Below are 15,509 nucleotides of genomic sequence, written 5' to 3' on the forward strand. Positions count from 1 at the left end.
CTCAACCTCTGCACTCCTGACCTTGCCTTGATTCCTGCCCAGCAGAGGAATGCTGCACAAGCCAATAGCGAGCAAAGACAACGCGACAAGTCCACTCTGAGCATTTGGCTGGAGAACCAAGACAAACCAAATCTAGACAACCACCGAGAATACGAGCCGACCACCAACAACAATCCTAACCACACGCTCCAACTACTGCCATAACACGAGCCCTACTATCCCCATCTCGGAGCCAACCCAAACACGAGCTCTGCCTCAAACCAACCAGCCAACCAGAGCCGATACCTGCCACTGACCCTCGCCTTATGCACACTATTCAACCACGTATGTATGTTGCAACTTCTTTCGCACCATACGTTGCCGACCGTGCTAATCACTAGCCCTGCTCCGAACAACACGAGCTAACCAAACACGAGCTCGAACCCCCCCCAAAAAAACCCTCTGGCACTCCCATTAATACTACCCCTAAGGTGTCCAGGAGATGGCAGTGCCGAGCACTCCGCCTCTTCCTCCCGTATTCTCTCCCATATTAAACAACTCAGAAATTGCCAAACATCCCAAGGCAAAGACCCTCCATCTCAAAAGTTTTGAGACTCACTGAGACTTTCCTGGGAAAGTAACTGGCATTACTAATACTGTATTGTTACTTCGATACACTTTAGCTGGCCAAGCATGAGCTGTACCCCCAAAAAGCTACCCCAGTAGCCCCAACCATGCCTGTACCTTAACCCTAACCCTAGCCAAACCTATGGCTCATGGGGTCTGGCCGTATTTTCACTGCGAGTGTTCACGATTTAGGGGTTTGCAACGTGACGGTTTCTGGGTATGGCGGGGGTGGGAGCGTAGGGTGGATAGGATGGCAGTGCTCCAGATAACTCTGGTACTGGGAGTTTTACGGATCAAAAATACTAATGACGGCATTTAAGTGCAATAGGCTGAGCAAATGTTGCCGTACCGCTGGAATTCGATTGGCGGAAAAAACCCCGATGCGAGTAAGTGAAGGAGCAGTCGCCAGATATGTGAATGGCGGGGGGGGGGGACTGTATTCTCTAATTATGTATTTGTTACTTATCTTCTCCATTATTTATCACACATGTCAAAATGAAAGGGCAAATTATTCTGAAGTGTTTCAACAATTTTGATGATGTTCGTTGCTGACCGCTTGATGTGTTGGGGCCTCTGGGCCTGTGCTCAATAACTGTGTTAATTAAAAAAAAGTGATACACAACCCCTTATCTGGAGCACTGTGGTGGAGATCGACGAGATGGTGGGAGGTGTAGACATGTGGAGATGGAGGGAAGGGGCAGTATGGGCAGAGAGGATGAGGTCACAGGGGTCATGGAGATGCTACTCGGGCCCACTCCCGTCTTGCTCAGGTCTGGTCCCAGCTCGGCCGAGTTTCAAATGCTTGTCGTGTCAGGGTTCACTGTGACTTGGGCCCAGCAAGGGGGACCCGTGGACGGGGGGTCTCTGGAGAGACGGCCCTAGAAGTGGGGAACCTTTGATGGGGTGACTCAAGAGGGACGGCTTTGGGAGGGGGGACCCCTGCATGGGGGTACTGGGGAGGGAAGGATTTGGGAGGGGGGACCCCTGTGTGGGTGTAATGTGAAGGGATGGCTGTGGGAGAGGGGACCCCTGAATTGGGGTGTTAAGTGATGGCCCTGGGAGGGGAGACCCCTTGAGAGAGGGGTTTTGGAGGGATGGCCCAGGGAGAGGGGACCCCTGAATTTGGGGGCTGTTGAGGGATGGCCCTGGGAGAGGGGATCCCTGGACAGGTGCGTTTTGTAGGGACGGCCCAGGGAAAGGGGACCCCTGGACAGGGGGGCTCTGGACGGACGACCCTGGCAGGGTTCTCAGCGCCTCGGGGCGCGACTCGGAAGTGAGGGGGGTCTCGCAGGTCAGGTGCTGCGTGGTGGGCGACGACACGTTCCCCCGGGCGTGCGGTGCGGGTGACAGATCGGCGTAGGCCCCGAGCGCTGGGCGGTCCGGCTCATCCTTTCCTGGGGAGGGTCCCAAACACACGCGGCCTATTACACGGAGCTATCACCGGCGGGGTCACCACACAAGTACCAATGTTTCCATCTCCCCACCATCACTGCCCCCCCTTGGTTCCGCCAATGTTCTTGAGTGGTGAATTCGACTTAGAGATTTCCCAGGACAAATTGAGGACGATCCTGGGAGAGAGAGAGAAAACGGGACATGTGGCAACTACAGTGCCCTCGGGGTTCGAATGAGGTGGAGGAGGAGGAAGAAGAGTAGGAGGAAGAGGAGGAGGAGGAGGGCGGCACCTAGTGGCTGCAGGCGCAGTCCCGAGGGGAGGCGCTGCGCAGGCTTGGTGAAGAGGGAGAAGTAGCAGAGCACGAAGGCGCAGAGCACGAACGCGATGAGGATGAGTCCGGCGATGCCGAGTCCCACGAGGGCGCCCACGCTGCACGCGGCGGGACACACACAAAGACAACAACAACAACAAAAAGATCCCCCGGATAGCCTTTGACAGACTGTTGAGCCAAGTGTAATTCGCGAGCACCCGTTCAGGCCGGCACGGCACACGAGGGGGTGGGGGGGGGCCAGCACCACGCCCGCCCCATGCTTATTTCGCCCCGTGCTGATGTTTACACGGAGGCCCAGCACCGGTTCAGATGTTCGTCACCGGTGTTGGCTGTGAGTGGGATTTGAACTCGGATCGCCGGGTTGGGAGTGCAGTGCCCCTGTGAAAACAGACGCCGCTCCCTGCAACAGCATGAAGGCCCTGATGGAGCCACACCCCACCCCCCCCCCATTGCTCTTCTCTTCTGACCCTCTTTGCCTTTTATTTCTCGTTCGTCCTCTTCTCTCTTCGCTTTCCTGTTTTTCTTTCTTGTTTTCCATTAAAAGAGTAACACTTCGTGGGGACGTGAACACTGGTTGTCATATGGATATACACGCCGCCATCACAGAAATGTGGAATGTCCGTCACTGGCTCAGGGCTGCAAACAAGAGATGAACACCAATGCAGCAATGCTCACTGAAGCAGGAAATCACGTTGAGTATTTTGACACACACACACATACCGCACCTCCGATTAGTACGGTTGGCTACGTACGGTGCCAAAGAAGTTCAACATACATATATACACGAGACAAGTCAGAAGTTGCAAATAACTCTTGTGATTCGATTACATATGTTCGGTTCTTTCGGTAAGGTCACGTAGAAGGGAAATCATAAAATAATAAAAATTTTAACAATAAAATTCTCACGACGTTTCGATTGCAACACAATCAATCATCATCAGGTGTGAAAACCACAGCAATATTTTTTTTGAAAAAAGTGGCGTTTTTTTTCTAAATTTTCTTGCTGTGGTTTTCACACCTGATGATGATTGCTTGTGTTGCAATCGAAACGTCGTGATGATTTTATTGTTTAATTTTTATTATTGTATTATTTCCCTTCTACGTGACTTTACCGAAAGAACCAAGAAGATGAATCCCTGCAGTCACGAAAGCTTTAAATCGAAATTCGATTAAATATCACGATTCAAGCTCATGATATTTCATTTCACCCCGTTGTGGTGTGTATATAATATCTTGTGACTGCAGGTTTTATGCGAACCCACTACAAAGTAGAAAATAATCGAATCTTACGACATATTATTTGATGTGCACATATCGCGAGCGTAAGTGTCCATTCTAAACGACGTATCTGTACTTGAGTGATACATTCTAATCCACGGATACAAATCCACCGACTTTTACTTTTAGTGATTTTATTGATTTAGACTGGAAAAATCCGATGAGCTATGAAGCTCCTGTTCATAGATGTCTAGGGGTGGGTCAGCAAGTTACACAGAGCGGCTGAGCCCTGTACAATACTGTGCAGGGGATAAACAAATGAATCTCTGAAACCAAGGGGCCGTCCATAAATGACGTCACGCACCTAGGGGGGGGCGACATTTGTGACGATGTGTGACGAGGTTTAGAAATGTGACGTCACATCAAAATCCGCAACTTTAAATAAATATAGACAACACGTTCTACTTAATTAAATAGACGTGTTAATAAATGTTTTGTCCTACAACAGCAGAGTGCAGCGCCACATTAAATACGCACTACAATGACAATAGTTTAAAGCGATTTGAAGCATGTTTTATTTTGGGGGGGGGGGGCAGAGCTTTGTGACGTCATATTTGAGGAGGGGTCTGACTTTTTGTGACGCCATGTGACGAAGGGGGGGGGGTCAAATGTCGTCAAAAATCGCGTGACGTCATTTATGAACGGCCCCTATGACACGGTAGTTGTATTTTAAGGTCTCACACTAAAGTTTCAAGATCCTTAACTGCCGAGTCACCTCCCAGCCGGCGATAGCCATGCTGAGCGAGCGAATGGAAATCCCTGCCGAATTCACAGGCACAACAACGACCTCCCTCCCCTCAAAGATCCGTTCCCACACCGTGGCTTTGAACCTCGCGAGATCAACGACATCCCTGCTGCTGCTACACTACACACAACATCATCAGTGTGGCTGTCATCGCTACTAATAGCTCCGGTCTTATCTCCCCCCCCCGACAATTAGGACAGACCCTAACGCCAGACCTTCAGACCCTTGGGAAGAAACTTCAAAGGGCTGGCGCCTTGAAAGTGAAACATGAGCAAAGCGGCCGTGTCTGCAGTGCCGGCCCCAACAGCTCGCTGGCGATTATTAAATGCAAAATGAATCTGAAAGCCCTCCAGCAGAGGTCGCAACCGGGTACCCGATACCCGTACCCTACCCGATACCCGGCTACCCGTACCCGGCTGATTACGGGTACCCGTTTGCGAACCTGGTGCGGCCGGGTACGGGTACGGGTAGGCCGTGAGTCACTGGTGAGTAACTGTTTGTCACTCATTTCCCAACGTCTTGTCTCTTCTCACAATTCAAGTTCCTAGAATCAACCCACCCGCGCCTGCAACATGGCTTCATCCCAGAGGTCGCAATCGGGTACCCGTACCCTACCCGATACCCGGCCGGGTACGGGTAGCCGGGTATCGGGTAGGGTACGGGTACCCGTGTTCGACCCTGGTGCGGCCGGGTACGGGGTAAGGAATCAAAACCCGTTTGCGACCTCTGGCCTCCAGGCCATGGTCGCAACAGCTCATATCGTTGGGGAAATGATGCCTCCTGCTGGTGGCACAAAGCCTGGTCCCCTCGACATGTGCACACCGAGACCCCGACATTGCTCGACGGAGCTTGCAAATCCGTCGCCTGTGGCGTCACTCGGGGGGTGCGCACCGCACCGGGTGACACCATCAGAGGGGGTGACATCAAAACGACAAAGTGTTTCAGCAGACATTTCTTTTTTTAATGAAAATGTCTCTGTAGTTAGTTATAACAACAAAAAAATGTTTGTAAGCCCAGCTGACATGTACCGTATCAATATACCTACAAGGCTAAAACTCTATGCTAATTTACTTTTTGAACCTTCTATTGCGCTCCGGTCAGAGCTGTCATTATTACCCAATTACAATGACGCTTCCAATCACGTGGTTTCGTCCGCACGCGCTACAAGCACGCGCTGTTGTTTTCGTCGCTGGTGGTGTTTTATAGTCGCTGATTTTGACACATTTTCTGGTGTTTTAGCTACAATATTGTGGTAATTAGTATTTGTTAACCTATATCAATAACTTTTTTTGAGATTGAAGTAGTAATTAAAGGAAAAGGAGAAAAATAAAAAGGCTTCCGCTGAGTTACTAATAATGTTTTAACTAATAATGTTGTAATTCAATGTAGAAATATTTTACAAAAAAACTCCTTAAAAATTTTTTTTAACGGTTTTATTAACAACTTCGTTTAATTCACGGTCGAGAAGTTCGTCAATGGCGCCTGAGACACGTGGCGCCTGCTTCTTGGGCGAAGCGATTCGAGAGTTTAGGGACCGCGGCGTTTTTTACCCACACAAATATTTTTCAAATAATATGGCGTCCATACAAAATGTAAATTGCTTTAAAGTTGCGAATTAATTGATTAATTGATACCTTTTTGATAGAGGCATGCATTGTCACCGGATCTGAGTACGTGTGCACAATTTGGAATTGATTGGACAACAGGAAGTAGACTAACTTTTGATTACAAAGTAAAACCGTTGAAAAATGTTTTTGTTAGTATTCATATAATCTAAGAAATATTACATTTAAGCATACTCTTTGGTTCGTTCTGTAAAGTTACGTAGGTAGAAAAATAAAATAAAACCAAAAATAATATATCACGACGTTTCGATCGCAACACAAGCGGTCGTCATCAGGCAGAAAAAAATAATCCGGCAGTGGAACTGCTGAACCAGCGAGAGAGCTGTTACAACAAGAGGCTATTTATGTGGCGATGGGCAAGAAAGCGGGGTCTGAGCTGGAAAGTAATTTCATCCCCGGGCGCAAGCACGTCAGTTGTGTTAATGGAGGAGATTAGGGAGAAATAACGGAGAGAGATTAGCATCAAATGAGCTCCCGTCGCCGCATAAGAGTATCTCGCATATGCGCACCACAGCAGTGTTAATGGGAGATTGGCACTATGTTGATGGGATAGATTAGGCAGGGAGATTAGGAGGATTAGCAAGTTAATGTCATGTCTATGTGTAACGCAAGCTGCGGCGCTGCTAACTGCGCTGTGAGAGGCAAGCGCGTCCACGCAAGAAGTGAACCACCATAACGGTGGTCGCGTCAGTGAGACACAAAGCCCATCACACAGCCAGAACCATCGATACATCGAGGCTACGGGAGCAGAGGTGGCCATGAGACCCCAGCCCGTTTATGCAGAGGCACCCAACAGGGCAATGCAACTCAGAGAGTCGGAGATAACAGCCAAACGGCAGGGAAGAATGGAAGCACCACAGCAAGTTACGACTTTGCCTGGTAAATAACGTCCTTCCAATGATTGCTCAGCTTATACCCATCTTCTCGGTTGAAATTGTCTCCGTGTTTATAGATCTGGATGGCTTCATGGACACATCTTTGAAGGTAGCCCGAAGGTTTGCAGAGTACCTTGGTCTGCAGAAGAACAAGGAGTGGAAAATGAAGAATTTGAAGCAGAAGAGAGTGCTGAAAGTGGCTCTAGCCATGATACTGTAAATGAGATGAGTAAAGTTAAGGAGAAAGATTGGCTAATTTTACGTGATGTTTCTTTCTGGGAGATACCAGTTCCAGATAATTTTCGAGTTCAAATCATCAAAAGGGGAAGTGCTTCTTTCCAGACCAAAGATGAGCCTTTCAGTGTTGCGGCAAGGCAAGATGCACAAGCAAAGGGAGATGTGCGCCAGCTTTCAAAAGAGTGTTTTTACAAGGTGATGCCAAATGGCGAGAAAATTCTGCGGTCATGGATAGTTTACTCACTCGTCAGCATGAATTTATACTGTTTATACTGCCGACTGTTTGTCGTTAGTGCTACAGATACGATATCCAAATTTGTAACTGGGTTTCAGAAGAGGTGGAAACTGAGCCCGAAAGTGCATAACCATGAGACATCCTAAGAGCACCTACGTTTCCTTGAACAGTGGAAAACTTTGGTAGGAGGACTGAGGCTGCACCAAACAATTGACGCCGAAACTATTGCTTTGATGGAAATGGAGAGGAAAAAGTGGAGGGACATCTTGCACAGATTGCTTGATATCACATTGTTTCTTGCCAAGCAGAATCTGGAATTCCGTGGCCACAAGGAAGATGAATGTTCATTGAATAAAGGGAACTTTCTTGAGATGGTTGAGACGCTTTCAAAATATGATCCAGTGCTGAAAGAGCACCTAATGAGATTAAAGCGGAGCACATGTAAACTTAAAGTATCGGTCTCTTATCTTGCACCAAAAACTCACAATGAGTTTATAAGTGCCCTGGCAAATCATGTGAAGAAGCTCGTCATGGACATAAAGTCTGCGAAGTACCTTGGGATCATGTTCGACAGCACACCTGACATATCACATACTGACCAGATGTCCGAAGTGATCAGTAAAAATCAACAATAGGAAAGTTGAAGTGAAGGAAGTATTTCTAGGATGTTTCCCTTGAAAGTGAAAAAAAGCTGCTGACCTCAGTTCTGACATTCTTAAAAAACTTGAAGGTGATGGACTGGACATAATGATGTGACGCGCTCAAGGTTACGATAATGCTGCCACTACCGCTGGAATCCATGGAGGTGTACAAGCCCTTCTTCAGGAAAAGAACAAGAAAGCTATTTTTAATGGATGTGTGGACCATTCGCTTAACTTGTGCGGTCAGCACTCTTTTGCTGAAAATGCATCGTGTGACATTTCTTGGAATTCTTGAGACAATGTTTTCTTTCTTTGCTGCTACCACCCATCGATGGATGTGTTAATTGACCATACTGGAGTGTCAGTGAAAAGGCTATCAACAACACGCTGGAGTGCTCATTATGCTGCAGTTAAGCCAGTTAAAGAAAAGTTCGATAAGTTTGTGGCGGCGATTGAAGCTCTTTGTGATCCACAGGCAAATTTGGACACAAGAGGAGCAGCACAAGGTCTTTTGCCTGCTGTCTGTGATTTCACTTTACAGTGCTACCTGTACTTCTGGTGTGATGTACTTCAGGAAGTTAATCTTGCACAGCAGTACCTGCAGACTAAGGGCTGAACTCTCGACAAGGTGGTGACAAAGCTCGAGGCGCTAAGACTTTTTTTGCACGAGGAGTGCAGTCACCTAGTGGAGCATTCAATTGAACAGGCGCATTTAAAATCAGACGAATATGGAATTGCAGTAGAGAGAAAAGCCAGGTTCAAGAAGATGGCAGGGGAGCATGCAATAAGAAAATAAGAGGGTGATGCTTGAGTGCATTGATGGCTTTCATTCTGAACTCCAGATCAGATCAAGAGCCATCAAGAAAGTAGTAGCCATATTTGAGAATGTTCAAGCGAAGAGTCTCCTATCTGCCACTGAAGAAGAGTTAAAGGTGTCCATTCCCAAATTGACCACTTTCTATGATGAGGTATCCGAGAGTGAGCTTTTAATAGAAATACCAAAGCTGAGAAGGCACCTGAAAGCAGCAGAGATTGATCTGGAAGAAGCCAAAGATTGGGCAACATTAAACGTTTTGACATTCATAGCTGAATGGGACTTCGTAGAATCTCTCCAAACCCTTTCACTAAGCCTAAACTTATTTCTGACGATCTGTGTGTCTGTGGCTTCATGTGAGAGGAGCTTTTCAAAGCTGAAACTTATAAATAATTATTTGCGATCTACAATGGGACAGTCAAGGCTTTTAGATCTTGCGACATCAATTGAAAGTGAGTTGGCGAGAGGCATTTATTTCGATGAAGTGTTTCACAAGTTCGCAGCTTTGAAGGTCAGGAAAGGAAAGTTCTGATTTAGTCGAGATGTTCACCAAGTGCTGAAATGTTTGTGTTTTTGTTCCTGTTAAATTTTTTGGTATTATTTCATTTCTGAGTATATTTCCATATGCATTTGTCCACAACTTCTACATTATTTGGGCCGTTATTGATTATGCAAACCTAATCCATGAATGTATCTCATGTAACGGTAAAGTTGAATGTTAAAATTAACATAATTTTGATGTAGTTCTCAAATGTTTTTACTTCGAATTCTATTGTTTTCTTCCCGAATTTTCACTTTAACCACATTAAACTATGTAAATGCAGATACAAAGAATCCAGGCCATTCTGAGAAAGAAGATCGGTCTACAAATGTTTCAGCTGCAGCCCCATATTCTGGGGACAACTGTAGATAAAACAAACAAACACACACACTGCTGGGGACCACTCGTGTTTACCCATTAAACAAACACATGCGTTTGGAACCATTCGACCCAACGTTGACCCGACGTACGTTTTCGTTCAATGTTCACTCGGTGCTTTTGGTGTTCAGTCAGTGCTGTGAGCTGAGGCCGGTTTACACCACAGCACACTCCCAAGTGGCCGTGCACATTTGGCTCAACGTCCGCCGCAGTGGCGAGATATTAACTACCTCGCCTGGTATACAGGAGGTCGTGGGTTCGATCCAGACCGTGACACCTGCTGTACATTTGAAGTTTGCATGTCCTCCTCCTGGTCGCGTGAGAATTTCTCCGGTTCCTCCGATTGTTTTTCCACCTCCACATTCAGAATGAACGCGCGCTTCGACTGGTTTGTCTGCCATAAATTCCCACGTGACAAGCCGCGCTATCATTTGTGGCCAGGTCGCTTCTGAAAGAGAGCTGGACAGCTCGGTGGACCTTCCCTGGTAAGTTACAAAACACCGCTATACGAATCCGACGGATCCAGCGTCAATCGCGCAGTAGCCAGGGCCAGTCAAGTTCAAGTTCATTGATTAGGTATAGCCCCGTGAGCCATTCGGCTCTTGAATCGGGTGCAACCGCAACAAACAAAAATCAAAAACATGAACAAGAAAACATCTTAAAGTGACTATGTGACTGAGTGCAAACAGAAAATCCAAGAAAAGACAGCAAAATATTGCAGAAAAAGCACCGTACACCAACGCAGTGTGCAAAAATCCCAGTGGGATGCAATTCAAACAACAACAACAACAACAGCAACCACAAGACAACTTAGATTAAGGCCATCAGTCTAACTCCGTACTCCAACAAACAAACGTGGCCAAACCGAAAAACTTTTCGAAAATGACCCAAATAAAGCCACGAAAGCAAAGCAATGAAACAGTCGAAGGCGCTCTCCGTGCGCCGCCATCTTCCTCCTCCTCCTCCGGCTTCCACGTGGCGCACGCGGCTGACGTCGAGACGGAGAGACGCGCGCGTGTTCTTCTTAATGAGGGTTTCCACGGAAACCGGCCTGCACTCTCACCCTCTTTCGCTTCGTTCCTATTTAATTCTCCATTTTCCCTCGAACCAATGCCCCATCTCTTCACAAAGTGCCTGTGACGTGCGCGTGCGTGCGTGCGTTTGAATGTTGTTTGGTTTTTGCGTGTGTCTCTGTGTGTGTGTGTGTTAGGGTGTATGTCTGTTGTTGCGTGCGTGTGTGGCATCTGTTGACTCGGCCTCAAATGAGTACCTGGTGCTGTGTGTAGACATCGGCACTAGGGAGACAAAGGCGGCCGGGCGTGCTCGCTGGTCAACCCCACCCCAACCGTGTTGGCCTTAATCGGTGCTCGCTAACAGCACTTGCCCCTACCCGGGGGATGTTTGTGTGTCGGTATGCACTTCTCTCTCTCTCTCTGTGTTTTTTACGATCAGAGGAAACAAGAAGATGCTCGGTGTAGTCGGCACTTTGCTTCGTTCATCATTTCGGTTTTAATGCTTTGCTTTATGTAACCCTCCCCTTTTTAAATGAAATATTTGACAAAAGATTTCACACTCAGCTCTCTACCCCCCTCCTCTCTCTCTACCCCCTCTCTCCCTACTCCATGCCTATGTCCCCCCTATGTTTTCTATGTAATATTTGTAATAATTTTATTATTTTCTCTCTCTCTCCGTCGGTGACGGAGCACGTGGATTATAAAGCAGGAACCCGCGACGATGTAGAGACTCTGATGATTTCATAAACCGATTAATTCAGACGGAAATATTTCTTCTTTTCTTCATATGAATGCCGAAAAGACAATTACTAATCTCGCCTCAACCCCTTGTTCCTCACCACTCCCGCGTCTCTAAACGTCATCACTCCCTCACCACCACCTCACCCGTGTCGCGTGACGTCATCACTCCCCCTCCACCTCACCCGTGTCGCCTGACGTCATCACTCCCTCTCCACCTCACCCGTGTCGCGTGACGTCATCACTCCCTCACCACCACCTCACCCGTATCGCGTGACGTCATCACCCCCTCACCACCACCTCACCCGTGTCGCGTGACGTCATCACTCCCTCTCCTCCACCTCACCCGTGTTGCGTGACGTCATCACTCCCGCTCCTCCACCTAACCTGTGTGGCGTGACGTCATCGACCCCTCCTCTCCTCACCACCCCCGCGTCTCTCGACGTCATCACTCCCTCTCCTCCCTCCCTCTCCTCTACCTCACCCGTGTCGCCTGACGTCATTACTCCCTCTCGACCTAACCCGTGTCGCGTGACGTCATCGACCTCTCCTCATCCCTCCCGCGTCTCTTTTGACGTCCCTCGTCCCCCCGCTATGTAACGTCTTCCTTGGCCACGTGCTTCGAGACGCTCTCCATGGCTGTTCCAGTGGAATCTCCATCTGCTACCGATAAAATGGGAGGCCGATCGATGCACGGGGGTGCAGTCAAGGGACGGCTTACGATTTGGTCAACCATGCCATGTATGGTAACGATCTGTTAATTAGCGCTCACTCCTCTGCATCGGAGTGGGATGAGATGCCACTGCCGAAGCTGGTGGTGGTGTGTGATGTACGAAGAGACCGGCGCCTTTACCATCAGCAAACACAAAAGCAAAGCGCCTCTCTGGGTGTTTGAAGCCATCAAATACTCCAACCCTCCAACCCTCTGTCTGGGTGTTTGAAGCCATCAAATACTCCAACCCTCCAACTCTCTGTCTGGGTGTTTTAAGCCATCAAATTATCCAACCCTCCAACCCTCTGTCTGGGTGTTTTAAGCCATCAAATTATCCAACCCTCCAACCCTCTGGGTGTTTCAAGCCTTCAAATACTCCAACCCTCCAACCTTCTGTCTGGGTGTTTGAAGCCATCAAATACTCCAACCCTCCAACTCTCTGTCTGGGTGTTTGAAGCCATCAAATACTCCAACCCTCCAACCCTCTGTCTGGGTGTTTGAAGCCATCAAATACTCCAACCCTCCAACCCTCTGTCTGGGTGTTTGAAGCCATCAAATACTCCAACCCTCCAACCCTCTGTCTGGGTGTTTGAAGCCATCAAATACTCCAACCCTCCAACCCTCTGTCTGGGTGTTTTAAGTCATCAAATTCCCCAACCCTCCAACCCTATGTCTGGGTGTTTGAAGCCATCAAATACTCCAACCCTCCAACCCTCTGTCTGGGTGTTTTAAGTCATCAAATTCCCCAACCCTCCAACCCTCTGTCTGGGTGTTTGAAGCCATCAAATACTCCAACCCTCTCGACTCAACATGACGAGAAGTGAGGCAGTTGTGGAATATCAAAGTTTCCGTACATGGGCAGTGACGGTCTCACTCCGAATGAGCCGAGCAGTATTGTAATTTCCATCAGCTGCATAACGCCGTGTGGAAGCTACCTGCCCTAATGCTCCCACACGGAGCCCCGGGTCTTCTCGGCCAGTTATGCCACCATTCTTTATACCTGCGAAACGTGGAGCCCTTAACAGGGAAATCTTCGCCGGTTTGAAACGTTCAGGCTCGCCTGCCTAAGACCCATCCTGCATGGTCTGGCGAGACTTGCTTGTGTGACGAGCTCGCAGATCCACGAACGATCTGGACTCAGTCCCCAGCGGCGAACTCCTCTGGCAAGTGAGGCTGCGTTGGCTGGGTCATGAAGCCCGCATTGGCCAGCCACGCTCAAACATCATCGAGGAGGCCGCTCTCTTCCTATCTTACACTTACATGCTAATTTCTCACGTTAACATCACCAGCCCCGGCCACTTCCATTTTAAAATAGTCTGCCCCAGCAGCAGCAGACCATGCTTTCCCACCTGATGACGGACGCTTGTGTTGCGCCCGAAACGTCGTGATTCATTTTATTTTCTACCCACGTGACTTTACCGAAAGAACCAAAGAGTATGGATTCCTGCAGTCACGAAAGCTTCAAATCAAGATTGGCTTCTGTTTGGTCTGATGGAGAAGCTCGAGAAGACGTGGACTGATCGGACTTGCCGGTGACCGGTACCAGCGTCGTCAAGGTCCACCTCTGTGGAGGAGGCTCGTGAAGGACGCTGCTGCTACTGGGCAAGTTGCAGGCAGCCGCCCTCCAACAACAACAACGGAGGGCGGAGGAGCGACGCTCACAACAACGAGCGGTATAAAACGCAGCAATTCCGCGCAGTTGTGAGCACAGGTGGTGCCTACGCCAGTAAATTTACGTGGAGCCAGTCGACCCATGGCTCCTGGGCGTGCCCCCTGACCTGCCGACGAGCGTCCGACACTTCACAGCGCCTCAAGGTGCACCTAGCCTGGCACACGCACCGTGACGACGTCACTGCCACTTAGCGGCGAACGGCGATGGTCGTCGTCGTCGTTGTTGTCGTCCATGTGCCTTGTGAAGTGCTCAACAACAGCACGGGGCAATGTGTACAACACCATCACTGTGGAGGCAAATCGAGTGGTGCTGGCCACCCACCCACCCGTCTTTCACCTTCATCGGCGCTCGCTAACAGCGCTGGCTCGACAATAAAGTCTGTTAGAGGCGACACGGGGGGGGGGGGGGGGGCATTTCTCTTTGTTTCAGCAGGAGGCGAAATAGATGGGGAAGCAGAGCGAGGGACCATTTGATGCAAGGTTGCCATGGAGACATGAACCACGTGATGTCTGGATGTCAGAGATGGGGTATGGGAAGTGTGTGTGTGTGGTGTGTGTGTTTAGATTGTATGTGTGTTTGTGCGTTACTGTGTATCTGTGGTTACCGTGTGTGTGGTTAGACAGATACATGGGAGGTTATGTTGATATGTGTAAATTAAATACAAATTTGGGAATTGAATGTGTGAATCAGAGTGGATGAGAATTCGGAATCAGCCGTGAATTAATGCCGTGAGATGTAATGGACTGTGTAACGGTGAAAATGAATGGGTTATCTCACTATCCGAATGCATCATCTCGCTCGCTGTGTCGATCTGCAAATGATATATGTGAACGAATGAGCTGTGTCAGTGAGCGGTGCAAATATGTGAATGAATGAGCTGTGTGAAGGAATGATATGTGTTTTTCATGAGTATAACAATGCGATTGATTGAGATTGCCAATGAGTTGTGTGAAAGAATGAGCTTTGTAAATGTGTGAATGAGATGTGAATGAGTTATGTGGATGGATGACATGTGATGAACGAGTTGTGTGAATGTGTCCATGAACGCGCTGTGAATGAGTTATGTGATTGAATGACACGTGATGAACGAGTTGTGTGAATCAGATGGGGGATGTAGATGGGCGTTTGTCTCAATCGAGTCTGTCTCACTTGCCGGCGTGTCTCAGCCCGTTTGTTTCTCCTGTGATTCTGCATCCCAGGTGTCTCTGCATCTCATTGTCTCGCCCGTATCGCCGTACGTATTCCCCATTAATGTTGTATACATATCTCCGATGTGTGTCTCAGTGATGTATCCCCTGTATCTCCACATCTGCGCCCCGTATCTCCCCAATGCCCCCCCCCCCCCCGTGTCCCATCTCTTCTACATGCCTCTCCCGTCTTAGACCCCCCCCACACACACACAATCTCCCCTATAATTGTACCCCGTGTCCCGGCGTCCCCACGTCTCTCGCCGTGTCTCCTCCACGCCTCACCTGAGGGACCACATGTAACCACCGCGGTACGGGAAGTACTGGTCCGGCGTCTCGCAGCAGTGCTTATTGTCCGAGAACCCGCAGCAGTAGGTCCACTCCGATGGGTCCCCCGTGCGGGGACACAGGAACGCGGACATAGAGTCGTGAGTCGCCGTCTCGTAGGCGGTGCACACGTGTGACCCTTCGGCATGCTCCCCCATCAT

At 48.8% G+C, this 15,509-nt stretch overlaps 1 protein-coding gene across 1 annotated transcript; it reads right to left on the reverse strand.

The window, feature by feature from the left end:
* Positions 1 to 376: 376 nt before the first annotated feature.
* LOC144734718 (protein shisa-like-2B) lies at positions 377 to 15,509 on the reverse strand. The gene is made up of 4 exons (XM_078617050.1): positions 15,307 to 15,509; positions 2,289 to 2,428; positions 1,819 to 2,000; positions 377 to 382 (listed from the first exon to the last, which is right to left on the reverse strand). Exons 1-4 carry the CDS (start codon positions 15,507 to 15,509, stop codon positions 377 to 379), a joined length of 531 nt encoding a protein of 176 aa, XP_078473176.1.

This window comes from Lampetra planeri, chromosome 3 (assembly GCF_965212315.1).
Source record: "Lampetra planeri chromosome 3, kcLamPlan1.2.h2, whole genome shotgun sequence".
NCBI classification, from domain to species: domain Eukaryota; kingdom Metazoa; phylum Chordata; class Hyperoartia; order Petromyzontiformes; family Petromyzontidae; genus Lampetra; species Lampetra planeri.

Coding starts and splice junctions, on each gene's coding strand:
- LOC144734718 (XM_078617050.1), bottom strand. CDS start 15,509: ATGATGGGGGAGCATGCCGAAGGGTCACACGTGTGCACCGCCTACGAG. Junction 2,429..15,306: donor GGTTACATGTGGTCCCTCAG/GTGAGGCGTGGA, acceptor CGCCGCGTGCAG/CGTGGGCGCCCTCGTGGGAC. Junction 2,001..2,288: donor ACTGCGCCTGCAGCCACTAG/GTGCCGCCCTCC, acceptor GACCCTCCCCAG/GAAAGGATGAGCCGGACCGC.